The 18,869-nt window shown below is 34.5% G+C and overlaps 1 protein-coding gene across 1 annotated transcript; it reads left to right on the forward strand.

Moving 5' to 3' along the window:
• Nucleotides 1-9,217: 9,217 nt before the first annotated feature.
• On the forward strand, nt 9,218-14,939 carry LOC136235042 (pumilio homolog 12-like). The gene is made up of 5 exons (XM_066024558.1): nt 9,218-10,515; nt 10,624-10,786; nt 11,631-11,794; nt 11,897-12,155; nt 14,512-14,939. Exons 1-5 carry the CDS (start codon nt 9,653-9,655, stop codon nt 14,629-14,631), a joined length of 1,569 nt encoding a protein of 522 aa, XP_065880630.1. The 5' UTR covers nt 9,218-9,652; the 3' UTR covers nt 14,632-14,939.
• Nucleotides 14,940-18,869: the final 3,930 nt, after the last annotated feature.

The raw sequence follows: 18,869 nt of genomic DNA on the forward strand, positions 1-18,869 counted from the left end.
CTTGATCTCTCTATCAAAGGGTTCTCACTCTTCTTTTCGGGGAGGAAAATCGCTCTCTTACACCCATGGCTGAACGATAAAACTCTTTTTGCTATGCGGATCGACCATCATCCTGCATCCAATCAAGAAGTTTAGGTAAACAAAATTTTCTCTTTCAATTTCGTTTTATTTTTCCCTACTTTGAACTGGTATGCTGGTCTGTTTCATTTGAGGATATTATGGTTGTTGAGTTATGGGGATTATTCTCTCACTTTAGCGTTAGATTCGAGTTCCTTTTTGACAGATTTACACTCTGTTTAACTCTTGTTTATGGCTATGTTTGGAGTTCACTAGAACTTGTTCTTAGTTTCTTTTATGGTTTTGAGAAGATGTTTGGATTGCCTTTTGATTGGAGGAATTGAACATTGTTTGTGAGGAATGAATATTAAGTTGAGTTGAGAAGATGATGTTTTGAGAAAGTTTTGAGAAATTTCGATTGGGGAAGGTTGGAGGTGTATCACTCTGACCTTCAATTGTTCAATTGTTGGCTTTTTGAGGGTCCCAAAGGATCGATTGATACATGGATGGAGTTTGGTCAAGGTATCATAGGAATACACTGAGTTCTTGTCATTGGGAAGTTTTCCTTTTTAGTCTTAAAATATAAATTCCTCTATTGCCTCTTAAAAACATAGTTACTCCTCAACACGTTGAAACACCTTTCCACGTGATTTTGATTTGACAAAATTATTTAAGTAATTGATAAAAAATATTCTAACACATTAAATTTAAATGCTTTGATTTATTTATATTAATGTGTTTGTTCAATGTTGAGTTTATTTATCTATAAGACATTAAAATTCAAAAGTCTAAAAGCCCATGAGTGGAAGTCAAGCCCAAGTCAACATGATCAAAGACCTCACGGCCCAAGAAGACGAAACGTAGCCGTTTCAAGCAAAACGACGACTCAGCGTGAAGAAGGATCGAGAAGCCTTCTAGCAAAAGCTTCAAGAGGAAGCTACTGAGTCAAGCGACAAGCAGTCAGGACAACGGCAGACAAGGATCAACTTCTAAACAAAGTATTTCTACTTTGGGTAAAGTTCAGAAGGCGCAGGAAGCTGTCTGGAAGACTTTGCCAAAAATGTCGAAACATTCTGTGTGCCAGACGAAAAGCTGTCGAGCACTGCCGTAGACAGAAGATGCAAGAATCTCATTGGCCAACGACACTGAACGCGTACTGAGTGACAACGACAGGAAGCCGTTTCCCTCCAACGGTTATTTCGAAATTCGAAATGACCAGGTGCCTCAAGTGTCACTATATAAAGGTCATCCATTTGCTTCAATCGATGCAGATCTTCAATTAGCTGAAACGCTGACCAAATTGCTACAAGAAGTTCTGTGAGAAAAGCAAAGCAAAAACCTTACACCAATTTCCATATTATTGTGTAAAGGTCTAGAATGATTTTCAATCATCTAAAGTGTCTTAGCAATTGTTGTTTAGGACAAACACTTTATCATTTTTAGAAGAATAGAAAGGAGAGGCTGAGTATTCGGTTATAGTACTCAACGGTAGATATAGGAGTGAGTAGAGGTATAGAGGAAGGTACTCTTGTATACTTAGCTTCTATTGTAAAAGGTTTCGTGCTCTACCTTTATAGAGCTCAGTAGAGAATTCGAAAACTAGGATAAGTCTGCTGAGTAATATCTTTCTAACCCTTAAACTCCTTTACATATTGCTTGCTATAAAACTGACTAAGTAACGAGCTCACGCTGAGTTAAGTATACTAAGAAGCTGAATTCAGGAATAGACTCTAAGTGCTATTTCCTGATTCAAGGAAAGAAACAGACTTAGTCACAAGTTGACTAAGCTTGTGTCTTCAAACTGCTTAGTCACGCTGTGTAAACCTTTTCATAAGAAAAGAAGTCAGTCTTAACGGACAAAATTTTAAATAGTTCCTATCCCCCATTGGAACTAACTTGTCACGTTATAAGGGACCAACACTCAATTCTTTGGTTTTTCTTCCTTTATCATGGATAGACACTCTCTGTATTAGATTAATTTGATTTTTGTCCTCCAGTGATTGATGGGGATATGAATGGGTATTGATTAAATTAATGAGGATATGGAAAGGGTGACTTTTGTTTTTGAGACTAATGAGTCAAGAAGAAACAAGGCATATTCCTCATCATACCATTCTCAGGAATCATGGAATTCTGATAGAGTTAGAAAGAAAAAGATTGGAAAGTTCCATCTTTATTATATCTACTCCTGTGGCATAATTCGAACTGTCAAATTAGCAAATAAATTATGGGGTAATTACATGTTATCTTAATTTAATGGATGACAAAAGCAAATAGATTGATGTGTGAGTGCTATTTTATACCATGTTTCACTAGTAATTGATATAAGTATACAAGAGGTCATATTGAATTTTTAAATATCTGATGTGATTAACTATTATCAAATTATCAAATACCCATTGCCATTTCTTTAACTATATATACATGTTGCTTTGATACCACAATATTTCTTCATACTTACTTTTATCTATAGTTGAAAATTAGATTTGTAAACATGTGATTTGATTAATCATAATTAAAAAAAAGTTCAATTTGGCATGTGGAGTACGATTAAGAAAAATCTCCCTCCTTGCTGCCATATTAGATTTGCTGTTTTAATTACAGCAACAAGAAACACCAATGGGTTCATTGCTACTTTAGGTTTGATATCTATTGTTATCTCACATTTGCATCTTCTTACCCATCGATATTTTCATCATATTTTGTCCATGATGACCATCCTCAACACTTTCCAATTTCTTGTAAATAATCATCAATTTTTGGTTAGTTTATAAGTAAATTAATTTCTCTAAATTTTGAAGTATTTGTGGTTAGTTAACTCTACCATTAATTGATTATTCGGTTTAACTATTTAGAGTATTTAAGTCGTGCTGATAGTAATCTAGTAGAAATTAGTGTAGTTAGAATTCATTAGAACTACGTGGCTTTGATTCCCAAATCGTAGTTTAGTGGGATACGTAGGAAGCTTGAAAATAATGTATTATCGAGTCCAAGCCAATTAGATACCTTAACTTAGAGGGTTTAAGGAAAATTCTTATTTCGGTTTGTTTAATTATTAGATTGGATTAGTAAAGGTACAAGTGTTAAGATCGTAGCATTCGTGTGGTGTGTTAAATTTTGTGATATAGAACTATTGATTTGATGTTACTGCTGAATGAATTTTGTTTTCAAGACAAGTTTGGTGATTATAGATCATTGGAAATAAAATTTGTTACTGATTGTAGTGTCGAGCTGCAGGTTTTACGGTATTAAGTTATGATGTAATTTTGTTCAATTAACGGTGATAAACTTGATAAATGCTTATGTAATAAGTCAGGGGTCATTTCTTAGAAATTGGAACCGTACTATAGATGATCATGTGTTCGTTATCTCGTCTCTTCGTCCTACCCGATGCCGTTTAAGGCCGGGTTTGACATCAATTATTGCTCCATTCCCAACTTTTAGGATCATATCTCGTTTCCTCAGTTCCATAATCCTTATTAATTCTTACATATTTGTGCAAATATGAGAAGCACATTCAGTATCTAATACTCGTATGTTAGACATTTGAACTATATTTATTTTAATATCGAACATACCTAAAGTAAAAGCTTCATCAAGCCTCTTATTCTTTAGAGACTCAGGGTACTCTTTATAGTTTCTCTTATAATGCCCCTTTTTACCACAATGGTGGTACTCGCACTTTGTGTTTACGACTTATTTCCCTTTACCTTGCTAGAAATGTTCATCGTTGGTTTTCTTGAAGTTCTTGTGCAAAGGAGCTTTGTCCTTTTTCTCGCTAGAACCTTCCACAACTGCAGTAGAATTATATTTTCTTAATGCCAGGTTCAATAGCTTTTAACATATTTAAAAGCTCTATCACTGATGAATATAGGTTGTTCATACGGCACCCCCAATGACTTTTTGTCTAGGAAGCGTTAGAAGCAAATTTCTCAATCATCACATTGCTCCGCCTGCCTTGGGGTGTCATCGGGACCTGTGGATTTGGCTGCTCGTTAGTGCATGGTGTGTTGGTCAACTCCCTCCCCTACTCTAGGGTTTGTGGGTGTTTTAGCTGGAGGAATTCCTAGATCCTTTTGTTGTCTTCACCATCACCGTTTGTGTGGCGAGCATCTGGCGTCGAGCCTCGGTTTGGCCGTTTTGGGTTGTTTGAAACTGGTGCAACATTTTCAAGAGTTGGGCTACGGGGTCCTGACTAGCGCCTGTGGAGGAGCTAGCTATTGCGCCGTCCGTGAATATGAGGTGGGCGACTGTTGCTTCCAGCTTTTGTTGGCGGGTAAGTTGGTTTATTCCCATTATTTCGTTGGTGGGTGTGGGCTTCACGGGTTGGGGTGTTTCAAACATGTTGGGGGAGAGAAGAAAAAAGAGAAGGGTTTTAAAATATTTCGATCGACGCTCATCGCACCAAAGTTTGAGGAGCCAACCTTGCTATATGCGAGAGTTCCACTTGTGCTGGGAGCGGTCTCCTAGAGACACTCTGAGGATCAAGTTAGAAATAATTGTCTAGAGAGAGAAAGTTCAAGTGTTTAGAGAGATGAGAGATTACCCCTTTTGTGAGTTCCTTTGGAGATATCTATGGGTTTCCCAGCAGTAGTAAGTGAATGACTTGGATGCCCCTAGAGGTGAGCCCCTATGGGGTGAGATCTATCTGGTGGTCCGGGTCTAATGGGGACTCGAGGTCGAGGTGTGGGGTCGACGTCCTGCTTATTAGGTTGATCTTTCATCTTCATCATTTAGTATAAACAAAAAATTTATCACAATATATACTATAAAAAATGATCTCACATACTTTAGTTATATCCATAATGAGAATAAGATATTAGGAAGAGAAGAAAATAATTTATAGTAAAAATGGGAAAGGTGAATGAGTGTTGAGTGAGAAGTACTACGTTGTAGCAATTCTATGTAATCAAGGTTGTAATATAATATTTATTTCTTAAAAGGGCTAATGTTCAAGCATATGGCTCTCTGATAGCGCTTCTAGTATTTTGATGTCTTATTTTTACGATTGTGCTTTTAATGTTTTTCATATTCAATTAACTATAAATTTACCCAATAGAGAAGAAGATGAGTTAAACAATGTTGATTAAAAGTGGAATTTGGAGTTCTTTCATCTCCGCTGTTGTTCAACGAATATGGGTCTTGTCATCTGACAAGTTTGGTTTTGTCTTGTCATTTGACAAGTTTCTTCTTTCCTTTTCAACTTTTGCATCAAAAGTTATTTTTCCATCTATGACATCATCAAATAATCACTATGGAGAATGCATTCTAGCTAAGATGAGAGCTTTTCAAGGAAATCTCAGTCCTCAGCTAGCCGAGGCCATGTCTATCAAAGAAGCTTTAAGTTGGATTAAGATACATCGCTCAGTGAGAAAATTCAAATTCAGTCGGATTGTCTCGTCATAGCCAAGGCAATTCAAATGGATTTAGAAGGTTTTTCATATTTAGTTGATATTATTTCTGACTGTATTCATTTATTACGAGATTTAGAGTTATGTTCTATCTCATTTATTAAGCGTTCAGTGAATTCGGTTGCACTGACTTTAGGAAAAGCGGTTAATTTTGTGTCTGTTCAGGGTGAGTGAGCATGTCCACCACCATTTCTAAGCAATATTCTTTAATCTGATTTAAGTTAATAAAACTTGGTACTATTTAAAAAAAAAAGGTTGTAATGGAATGGAATAATGATTTAATTATCATATTTGATTGACAAATTTTAATAAAATTAATAAAGTACAATTATCATTGCAATAAGTATGTTTATTTAGTTAAACACAATATTAATGTTTTTTACGCTTTTCTCATTTTTTTTTGTTTTTTGTTTTTCGGTTTTCTTTTTCTTTTTTTCGTGTTTTCATGTTTTTTTCGTTTTTTCTCTTTTCCGTTTTTTCTCATTTTTCGTGTTTTTTTCTCATGTTTTCATGTTTTTTCGCATTTTCGATTTTCGTTTTTTTTCGTTTTTTGTATTTTTTTCTCGTTTTTGGTTTTTCACGTTTTTCTCTTTTTCGGTTTTTCTCTTTTCATTTTTTTTTTGTATTTCACTATTGGTAATAAAGGGGCGTTTGGTTCGCGTAGGGGTAACCGAATGAAATCAAGAAATAGAAACAAGAGGAATAGAATGGAATGATCCTCAATGCCATTATCTGTTTGTTTTGGTTCTAGAAAGGAAATCATATACCACTGTTTCCCTTTGTGACTGTTTGGTTCAAATGAGACAATAAACCAGAGTTATTGATTGTTTTTAACAACAATTTTTATACATACATGTGCATGCATTAATAGATTAATCACATATAAATATAAGAATTAAAATCAATTACTTCAACTATTAAACAGAAGAAACTGAATAAAATTAATTAAAAAATACATAAATATTATATTTTTTAAAAAAGTAATTATTTTAAAATAATTAAAAGTAAATACTAAAACTGAATAGTATGATAAAACAAATAAATTTGGTCAAAGTTATTTTCAAGGGAAAAAATAAAAATACATAATATAAGGATCAAAAGTGAAATTAGTCTAGAAATAAAAATATATATATATATATATAAGGAACAAACGGAAAATTAGAAAAGTAAAATTTGGTCAAAACTATTTTTTGAGAAAAAAATTAAGAATATATGAGTATAAGGATCAAAAGTGAAATTAATTCAAGGATAAAAAGTAAAAATAAATAAATATATGGACCAAAATAAAAATTAAAAAGTAAAATAAAGGCTAAAGTAGAATTTTATAAGACGGGTAAAGGTTCAAGATAGTAAATGAGGGGAAATGAAACACAAGATTAAGCATAAAGTGAATAAAGAATTAATAAAACAAACACCAAGAAAGAGAATGAAATATACTCATTCCTCTGACTCTTTCCAGAAACCCATAAAATAAACACCCTCTAAAAATATAAGGTTAATCGTAATGGGGATTCAAACTTATTTTGTTCATAATTCTAATTACATAAATTTGCAAAGAAAAAATTAAGTGATGTATTTGTGGTTCTATTACAATAAAAAAATTATATGACTATCCAAACATGATAATAAACTTTTATTATAATAGATATTCCATCATAACGCGCACTACAATGTACCAAAGATAACCTATAAAAATGAAGAGATTATAAAAAAATTTAGAGAGGAGAGTAAGGTTTTTAAAACAAACAAAAACAAATTCAAATGGGATTGACTGCGTGGGAATCTCTTCTGAAAAATAAGAGGTTGCAATAATTTATTTTATTAGTTTTCTCAATAAGGAAGTTTGATGAAGTTTATACGACTTTCTTGCAAAAACAAGTTAAATGAACTTCATCTGCCTTTTTTTATTGGAAAGTGTAACTCAATCTTAATTGTTGGATTACAAGAAACATAAAAAAGTCGGATGAAATTCGTCTTATTTTTTTATTTTTTACAAAAGTGATGTGAAATTTGTCCAACTTCACTTCACTCTAATTAGTTGAGCACCATCCAAAGAAATATTCCTAATTAGTTTAGCATTTGTCTTCCTTTTGAGGTGGAATTACAAGGTGTTATGCAGGGCATTCGTATGGTTTGGGGATAAAGGATGTAAGAAGCTTTGGATTGAATCAGATTCAAGCTATGTTGTTAATTTGCTAAAATCAAGATCCAAGACTGTTCCTTGGCGTTTCCGACAAGATTGGATATTTTGCATTTCCCTTGTCTCCCAAATGACAATTTTTGTTTCGCATATTTTTAGAGAAGGAAATAGGGTGGCAGATTCCTTAGCTAACCATGGTCGATATGCTTATTCATTGATTTCATGGAATTCTTCACTTTTCTTCTGCTCACATCTTGTGTCTGATGACTTGGCGGGACTGCCCCAGTTTCGATTCCGCTAGTTTATATGTATTTTATTTCGCTTTTTTGTTTGTCCTTTTTTATTTATTTTGTACGGATCTTCTCTTCTCTTTTAATAATATTTTGGATCCGGCTCCATTTGATTCGAAGTGTGCTAACCTTGTTAGGATACTTTGGTTCTTTTGGGTTGACCTCCAAGTCTTCAATTAAAAAAATGAATAATGCTCCTTATGAGTTAGAAAGGCTTAATGTATATTTACACCTTTAAATTTGGTAAATTTTGTCTATTAGCATCCTGAACTTTTTAAATAACATATCACACGCTTATAGTTAGTTTTAAAAATCTATCACACACCTATAGTTAGCTTTAAAAACCTATCACACATCTAAAATTGGCTCATTTGGACCTATTGCACACAAAATCATTGATCTGTCATCTTTGACCGATGCGTGCTATAGAAAAAAAAAGAAAAACGTTAGTTCGTTCTATATGTCACCTTATATATCAAAGATGACAGATCATCGATTTTGTGTACAAGAGGCCCGAATGAGCCAATTTTAGGTGGGTGATAGATTTTTAAAACCAACTATAGGTGTGTGATATGTTTTAAAACTAAGGGTCCGTTTGTTTTACCTATTGTTTGTTGTTGCTGCTTGCTGTTACGGTTTGCTGTTGGAAAAAACTATTTTTCCAAAAAGCAGAGATTCTCTGCTTTTGTAAAAGGCTGCTTTTCGGGTGTAAAAGACAAACAGGAGATCACTAACCAAACACCTAATACTGCTTTTCAGATGTAAAAAGCAAACAAGAGGTAACTAACCAAACACCTAAAACTCTCCCTTATGAAGTGAAAAGGCAAAAAAGAGTATGAAAAGGATCAACCAAATATCCTCTAACTATAAATATGTGATATGTTATTTAAAAAGATGAGGATGTCAATAGATAAAATTTGTTAAGTTTAAGGACGTAAATATACATTAAGGAGGTGTTTGTTTGCTCATTTTCATGCTCTTTTACCTTTTCACTTTAAAAGGGAGAGTTTTAGGTGTTTGGTTAGTGACATCTTGTTTGCCTTTTACATCTGAAAAACAGTATTGAGTGTTTGGTTAGTGATCTCCTGTTTGCTTTTTATACCCGAAAAAAAGTTTTTTACAAAAGCAAAGAATCTCTGCTTTTTGAAAAATCAGCTTTTTCAAATAGCAAACAGCAAACCGTAACAGTAATAGAAAATAGTAACAGCAAATCGTAACAACAAACAGCAAACAGCAACAATAAACAATAGATAAAACAAACCGGTGGTAAGAAAAATAGAGTATAATATATTGTGTTGAGTTGAGAAGAAAGGGGGGAGGGTCCACTAAATCAAAGTGGCGCCCACAAAGGAGAGAGGACAAGTTAGAAGCAGAAAGGACAAAAGAGGCCAATTGGAGGGTAAAGAAAAAGCAGTTTCCAAGGTGTAGTTGGACAGACATCCGCCGCGTAAACCCACTCGCCGGCTCTCGCATGAAAATATTGCCAAAAACTGCATGCAGAAGAGCTTTTTTAGCCATAGCCATTGGTACTATTATTACTATACTAGCCTCCTCCTCTCCTCTTCTCTTCTCCTTCCTTTCCTTCTATCATGACTTCTCGTCAATTCCTTTCCTTTTTTACACTTGCTCAATTATCTTTTCAAATCCCTATTTTCTCTCCGCTACTCTTTACAATTCTAATTTAAACCCTTTATCAAAAACCCTTTCCTCTTCTTCTTCTTCCCTTCCTGCCGCCTCCCTCCCTCTGTTCAGCTATGGAGAATCAGGTTTATAGGAATCATCGTACTTTCATCTCACCGCGCTCCTTGCCGTTCGATACGTTTATTTCTCAGCCAACAAACGCCTCTCTTCCTTACAACAATCTACTCAATCTCCCCCCTCCAACTCCCTCTCCCTCTCTAAACCCATACCAGGAATCCATTGATTATTTATTTTCTCGACTCCACGTCTCTGATCCTAATCCACAATCTTCATATCCCGCTTTTCACCATAGAATCTCCCTTGGCTCTAATCAAGATCGTCTTTTGCTGGGTAATCAGCTCTTTCAACTTCACCAATTGGCACGGGATCTTCCTATTCCTAACAATGCTGCAACTGACTATTTCTCGCCGACTTTGCAAAATCATGTAAGCTATTCGGACAGTTCTTCCTCTGGTATTGATCTGTGGGATAATTCTTTATACGGTACACCTCGATTCAGAAACTCTAATGGACTCACCCTGCCTGATTCTAGAGGATTTTTAAATGGTCTCGGCCATGGCTTACTATCAAGAAGTAATGATCCTGCTAGGAGTAGTTATATCTATAATAGAATGCCCAATTATTCGGCTGTTGAGTATTTGCCTTTGCAGTATCTGAGCGGTAAGATTGTGTCGTTTGCTAAAGATCAAAGCGGTTGTAGATTGGTGCAAAGGACTATTGAGAATTTGACAAAGGAGGAAATTGATATGGTACTTTTTGAGGTAATTGAATTCGTGGCTGAGTTGATGATTGACCCATTTGGAAATTATGTTGCTCAAAAGCTTATAGAGGTGTGTAGTGAGGAGCAGAGAACTAGAATTCTTCTTTCTGTCACTAAAAAGCAATCACTTGTTACCATATGTCTTAACACGCACGGGTATGTATATGTCTATGCCTATAGAATGTGTCATTTTGTTCTCCAGTAGTCCTATTATCGTTATTGTTGTTTTCTACTGTTGTATTCATTTGTTATTCTTGTTTATAGAACTCGAGCTGTACAAAAGCTGTTGGAACGTATCACCTCCCCCCAGCAAGTCTCTATAGTAATGTCAGCTCTAACTCCAGGTGCAGTGGCATTAACTAAGGACATGAATGGTCATCATGTTATCAAGCATTGCTTGGAGCGTTTCTCTGCTGAAGACAATAAGGTGATCTCAATTCATTACCCCAATAGTGAAGCTTTTTTGCTCACTCCCGTTTGTTTGTCATAGTTCTGATTTTGTTTACTTCTGAGATATATTGTACTATGTGAGCTACTCTTTTCGTTGTGATGCTTTCTTATAGTTACTTACCTACTTGCCCAAACTCAAAAGGGTTAACTGTCAATTTCTTGACTTATGCTCCCACAGCTTCAGCTTTCTCTGGTTCAATTTGAGTACAGCCAAAATTCTATGATTGACGTTTTGGTAGTATGTGCTAGAAACTTCGTTGCATCTTTATTCTTGGACTGGTTATGACTGCTAATGTCTTTTTGAATGTGGATCTTTTTGGTATATGGGCAGTTATGAATAAATATGCACGAGGAACTAAGATAATTTTTAAGGAGGCTGATACTTAGTGTTTTCCACACGCACAAAAAAAAAAGTGAATTCAAGAAGTCTATGTCACACTAAATAATAATATATGATACACTAAACAGTGAGAGAACAACATTCTATAAGAGCGAAGGCAGAATGATTAAAGGTTTTATCTGCTAGGATTCATATCTAGCATGAGGTTGCTATATACTGAAGAAAATCTTCCCATCGTATACTTTTCTTTTTCCGGCTGTTCTGAAATTGTGAAATGTTTGATTGACATGTGAGGGAGGATTGATTCAATAGATTTTGGAGCAAATACAATTGCCTATTCATTTGTTTAGAATTGTGAGCCATCTTGTTTAGAAAACCATGTAATACTTCTCAAATTGTTTTCTCCAGCTGGAAATCTTAGCTGAAAACAAGCTTTAAATCTAGCTTCACAAAGTTTCTGATGGTGGATTGTATTTGACAGTATCTTCTGAATGTGGTTGCAAATAATTGCTTTGACATTGCGACCGACAAAAGTGGATGTTGTGTTCTTCAGCAATGTGTTGAACGTTCTACTGGAGAAACCCAAGATAGTCTTGTGGCTGAGATAACGACACACGCACTACTCCTGGCAGAACATCAATTTGGGTTTGTTTTTCTGAACATAGTTTACCTGTTTGCATTGCAACTGATGGAACACATAGTGAATAATGTTTCTAAACATTTTCATTTTCTTTTTGTTCTCTCCAGCAACTATGTAGTACAACATATACTGGGATTGAAGGACCCACGAATTACAGCAAATCTTCTAAGACAACTTGAAGGGCATTTTGCCGTTCTTGCCTGCAATAAGTATGGAAGTAATGTTGTGGAGAAGTGCTTGTATGAGTCAAGAGGAGAGCAATCAACTCAAATTGTTTTGGAGTTGCTTAGGAGTCGAAATTTTTCTATGCTCCTCGTAGATCCTTATGGAAACTTTGTCATCCAGGCAGCACTCTCAGTATCTAAGGTTAGATACTTGAAACTTTTGTTGGATAAACATCCCTGTTGGATTAATTGCAGCTGTAAACCGATTTAATCTATGAAGCACTGATACGCGTACGGGTACGACAAACGGCATTTTTGAAAAGTATGAGACACGGGTACGATGGGGGTACGCTATATATGTATATATATATAAAACCATGAATCACATTCATAAGTCATTACAAAACCATAACACCAATAATTACTAATAAGTCATTAATTCATAAACATTTAATACTTGAAACTATTTAAACTACCAAGTCTAAAGAATGGTTTAAGACATTTTCATGATCTTTATCTACAAACATTTAAACATTTAAATGATTAGCTTTTAGTTATTATTATTATTTTTGTTTTTTTTTTTGCAAATAAAAGGGTGAGTACGGACTGGTTTGGTTAATTATTTATATTAGAGATTTATATATAATAAGGATGTTATTCCTAGTTTATATTACACGTGTTTTTTTACCTAGTTCAAAACTATGTATAGCTCCCGGTTCTCCTAGGTAGAGTTATGTTAGGTTTCCGTTTCTCCTAATTAGTATTGGTCTAGGAATGGTTTCTACATGTGTATATCTGGACAACTCTGTCAAGGAATATAGCAGTGAATTATTTCAGAATTCAACCTCTTTCACTATATTAATTTTTTTATATTAACCCCTATTTTTATGAAGTTGTTAAAAAAACCTTAAATTTTACCTAATTAACTCTGAAAAGTATCTCGGAAGTATCCCCATAATTAAAAGAAAAAAAGAACAAAAGGGGATACTTGTTTGCTGTACCCCCCACGTATCTGATGCGCGTACATCAACCTCTGGGCACAGTTCGGTCCAGTTCGGGGATTCAAGAATCTCTTGGATTGGATTGAACTTCGGGGATTCCTAAAAATGAATCTCAGGATTGGATTAAAAATTCCGGTCCGGTCCAATTCGGAGATTCAGGGATTCGGTTCCGGTCCAATCCAGTACAGTTATTTGACGAGTCGAATAATAAAATACCTATACTTTTACCAAAAATAAATTAAAAATATAATTTACAAGATAATAAATATATAAAATTCTTAATCAAAATAAACAACATTTGTTTACAATACCAAATATTAATTTCAACCTAAATAAAGTAATTGGTGAACCGAATTGCTAAAAAACAAATGGGCAACTTAGTTTCAAGATTAACAATTTTAACATCTTAACACAGACAAATCTTAAGAAATGCACAATTTAAGCTAAACAGCAACAAATTAAAGTACAATAATAGAAAAAACTTGACGAGATTCTAATAAGTTAAAATTCAATAACAGAAATCAAAATTTGACTAAAGTCAAACACTACCAAATTAATTGATCTATTTTGATTGTCATATGTACACAAATTTTAGGATTTAACCAAACAATTAGATTTCATTTTAGAAAGGAAATTGAGGAGATAATGTCAGAACTAGGATTCTGATGAATTATGATTCTCATGAACTAGAATTTTAGAATAGTAAGAAAAAAGAATGAGAAACAGAGATAATAGAGAGAAGAATATAGAAGAAAAAAAAGAAAGATTTCATTAACCAATTGCAAATCAATTAGTACTAGCCTATTCTCTTAAATAGGAAACGGGACAAGGAAAATACAGTTGGCCTAACAAATCATCGCCCTAATAATTCTAACCTACCTTAAATAAGAATAGGAAATACAACCTACCTTAAATAAAAATAGGAAATACAACACTTCACTAAATAGGAAAAAATAAAACTTCATATATAAAATATAAATTTAATATGATAAATCTTCAGTTCTTTCAATCTAGTTCGGTCCAATCCAATCCAATTCGGTTATCGTTCCAGTTCTGGATAATTTCGGTTCAATTCTTTGACAAAAAATCAGCAGTCTAGTTCGGTCCAGTTCTTTGAAAAAAGTCAACAGTTCGGTCCAATTCTAGATCTTTTTGATATTCGATCCAATCCTGTTAGATGTATCGGTGCTTCATATGATTTAATTCATCATAGCTAGCAAATTGTGCTAACCTTTGGACGTGTACCAAGTTATCAACCTTAAATTAACTCATGTTGAAGAAATTTGACTTCTCAAATTGAAACAAATTGAACTATGTTGTGTTTGACATTGCATCAGAGTTGCTTACTAGTTAGTGAATTAGGGGCTTTCTATAATGCATCTGCACTGATCTTTTGTTTCTGAAATGAGAGGAGATCATGAATACTTGGATGATTTTTGTGCTTGAGTATTTCTAAATTGTTTTAAGCATTGGAATCGGGAAGCTATTGGATCATGTCAAAGATAATGCATGGGGGTGTGATTATATGTTTTGACCTGCTTCCATTTGTAAAAGCAGGGAGCAGTTCTGAGAACATTCCTAGAAATGATTGAAGCAAGCAGTCCAAGAATGCGCAACAACATTTATGGGCAGAAGGTGCTTACTTGGCTCCACAGGAAGAGGGTGCAATATACGTAGACATGTACATTTCAGATGTAGGTGCTGCTGGACTTGTGATTTTGTTGTCTAGTCCTCAAATACTTTACCAGGAGACGGTTGTTTGTTTGTAGTTTTTTGTCACATTCATTTTGTTAAGAAATTGAAGGATGTGTAGCTCTTTGAATAAGAGAAAGTTTAGGTAGTAACTTGAATTTAGTGTAAAATTCTGAAAAGGGCGTTATATTATATCATTCACTGTATATTTTGAAACTATCCCACTACACTACTACATTTGATTGGTTGTATACTATGGTACTATCATTAATATCTTACATAAATTGACTTCATTGTTCCTGAAATTAAGCTGAAACACTTCCATTTTGGTGCCTACTTATGTGTATCTTTTAGTTTTGATTCTCAATGCATAAATGCTTATTAGGCTCAGTTCTTGGTCAAAGTGGTTAATTCTCATTAACACCCTTTATTAGACTCTTCCATTAGGGAGGGTTTAATACCATTAACCTTTTTATCATTCCCTTGGTAGCTAAAAAGATTGCATTGGTAGCTTTTTTATTTTTTTTAAGAAATAATATAGTGTTTTGTTAATTAATTGGTGGGTCTCATATAATTATGTATCGTCTCATCAACAACAACATCAAAACCTTAATCCCGAAATGATTCGGGGTCGGCTAACATGAACCATCATATAAAACCGTGAAATCAAGTCATGTCAGTGACATAAATTCGCTCCCTCCACTCTGTCCTATCCACTACCATATTTTCCTCAATTCCCAGTAAACTTATATCACTCTCGATCACCCTCCTCCAAGTTTGCTTAGGTCTTCCCTTACCCCTCACCACTACATCCCTTTGCCACTCTTCTGTCCTCCTAACCGGCGCATCAAGCGCTCTACGTCTCACATGGCCAAACCACCTTAGTCGGTTTTCTCTCATTTTATTCTCAATAGATGTAACCCTTACTTTTGTTCTAATTATTTCATTACTCGCTCGATCCTTTCTCGTATGACCACACATCCATCTCAACATACGCATCTCCGCCACCGACATCTTATGGATGTGACAGTGTTTCACTGCCCAACACTCCGTACCATATAACAATGCTGGTCTGATTGCCGAGCGGTAGAATTTTCCCTTCAATCTATTAGGCATGCCGGGGTCACAAAGGAAACTCGTAGCACTCTTCCACTTCGACCAACCAGATTTAATCCTATGAGCAACATCTCCATCTACTTCTCCATCCATTTGGATAATAGATCCTAAATACCGGAAGCAATCCGAGGCCTGAACAACTCTCCCATCTAGGGTGATTGTCCCTGCCTCCCTACTCCTATGGCCGCTAAACTTACACTCCAAATATTCTGTCTTACTTCGGCTCAACTTAAAGCCTCTAGATTTTAGAGTTTGTCTCCATAGTTCCAACTTCCTCTCCACTCATTCTTTCGTCTCATCAACTAACACAATATCATCTGCAAACAACATGCACCATGGTATACCATCTTGAAGTGAACTTATTAGTTCATCCATAACGATGGCAAAAAGAAATGGGCTTAGTGCGGAACCTAGATGCACTCCAATCGTAATAGTGAACTCTTCAGTCTTCCCAACACTAGTACGTACACTCGTGCATACTCCCTCATACATGTCCTTTATGATGTCAATATATTTCCGCGAAATGTCTTTCCTTATCAAGACTCACCAAAGTACTTCCCTTGGTACCTTATCATATGCTTTCTACAAGTCAATGAAAACCATATGCAAGTCTTTCTTCTTATTTCGATAATGCTCAATTAATTATGTATCGTCTCATACTGAAATAATTATAAAGTTTAACCATTAAAGAGAATATCGGCTACTGCATACTAACATTAAATATATAAATCAAAGTCAACTACTATAGTGACGATTTAATTCGTTCATAGTATTTACAAGAGACTATACACTATATCAAATCAGTAAATGACACTTCATTGTCTTGCACGTTTATTTTTTCTCTACCCATCTTGCTAAATTTCACTTAGCGAATTTCATTTTGAGGCTCTTAGAATATACAATGATCCAAAATTGATTAAGCGAGAGCAATATGTGAGCACATATTTGTGATAAAAAAATTGATTAGAATAAAAATTCATTTAATAGAATTTTATATTAAAAAAATATGAAGAAAAAATAAATAAATTGAAAGTTTGTGATTTGAATGGTTGCATATCCAAATTATATATGCACTCCGTATACTGAAAGATTGGAAATGGTTATTATTATATTATATTAATTTTTTTATTCAATTTAAACTAATATCTATATTTAACTAAACACCTTTCTTTTCCAAAAAAACTAAGCACGTTTTAAATTTTTGGACCATGTACGGAAAGCGGTTTTGCACACCCCATCTAATGCTGTCTTTTCCATATAACATCACATTACTTGAATGAGGTTCTAAAATCCAATCTATGTTTTATAAAAAAAAGTCCAATTCGTGTTGAAAAAAAGGAATTTTAGCAACAGTTACACCTGTCACCACGAAAAGAAAAAGAAAAGTCCCCACTGTTAAATGAACGGTAGATGAGTCGGTTATGGAGGGTGGCAATGATGGTGGTGGAAACATAAGTTGGGTTGTGATGAATACTTACAGCGAAGATGACGTTCCTTGTCAAGGTGAAACGATAGCTGAAGATAATTTACGAGGATAAGTTTGTCAAGTAAATTTAGTTAACCTTTAGATCCCAAATTGGTGGTACTGAAATGGGAGGTTTTTAACTTTTAGAATAAGGTGAAAAAATGTTATCAACGTTGATAATTAAGAACAATTTTTACCCTTAACGTTTAAAATGATACAAGTTTATCTCTAGTAAAGTGCAAATTTACATGCAACGTTGATAAGTTTAGTTAATTTGAAAAATAATTCATCAAATTATATTCTTAGTTATGAATATTGTCATCTATACTTCACATGTCTATCATTTTATCACTATGAGTAACAAATCACAAATATATAAGTAGACGTGAAAAAAAAATTAAAGCAAAAGCAAAAAGTTATACTGTATTTTATACTACTTGAATAAAAATATCCAAATATTTTGTCCAATTTAAAAAATATTAATTTCCAATTCTATTGTTCTTATCAAATAATGAATGAATTGATTAAATTTGTAGGCAAATTCGGTTGTTGCATACTAAGCTTCAAGTACTAGCCAAGCAATCTTTCACAAGAACAACTTTGGAATCCAGATCTTTTGCCCAATTAGTTAACTCGTGAGCCACTTTATTACCTTCTCGATGAATAAAACTAAACTCATATGAGGAAAACGCTAGGCTCACAAATAAAACATCAGAATACAGAAAAGAGAGGCTAGACTGTGGGATCTATCCCTTGGTGAGACCAGTGATCACCCTCGAACTGTCCAACTCAATAATGATAAGGCTGAGGCAACAATCTCGAGCAAATTTTGCGCATTCTAGTCCTGCAAGAAGTTCTGCCTCTTCCGTCGAGCTGCAATCTTCAATTGGAATTCCAGCATTAGCAAGAATCTATCCGTCGCCATCACGAGCAATGATGCTGATACAAGTTTGGGTTCTTGGGTTCCATGAAGCGTCACAATTAAGCTTATAAGTTCCCGGTGGTGGTGCTGTCCAGCGCACTTCATTTCTCTCGTCCGTTGATATACGTCTCGGATGCTGGCATTACCCAAGTTGGTGATTTCTCCGCGATTACTCCATTCCGCCTGATGCTCTGCCACCTTCGCCAGTACCACAGACAACGGAATAGCTTCTCCCTTATGGACCAGGGTGTTCCTTCTGAACCAAAGCTACCACAGAGTCATGATACCGAATTATTGATCCTGCAAAGAAAATCTCCAATTTTATTATTAAATCACAAAACATGTGAAATTTTCTTAGAACCAAACCAACTGATATGCAATTGATACAAAATAAGAATATAACATTTGTACTTTATATTGCTGTCTGAAATTAGTCCAACTTGCCAAATGTTAAGGATAAAATTATCCTTGACTCCCAATGTTAGGGTCAATATTGCACTATTTTAAACGTTTGGGTAAAATTACTCATAATTATCAATGTTAGGGTAAAACTACTCCAAATTGCTAGCATTAGCGGGGCGTTTGGTATTCTATTGGGATAGGGATAGGGATAAGGATAAGGTTGGGTTAGGGATAAGGATAAGGTTGGGATAAGGATAAAAATATGATAGTCGAGAATTATTATTCAATGTTTGGTACGTGGGATAGGGATAAAATAAT

Source organism: Euphorbia lathyris, chromosome 7 (assembly GCF_963576675.1).
Source record: "Euphorbia lathyris chromosome 7, ddEupLath1.1, whole genome shotgun sequence".
Classification (NCBI taxonomy): domain Eukaryota; kingdom Viridiplantae; phylum Streptophyta; class Magnoliopsida; order Malpighiales; family Euphorbiaceae; genus Euphorbia; species Euphorbia lathyris.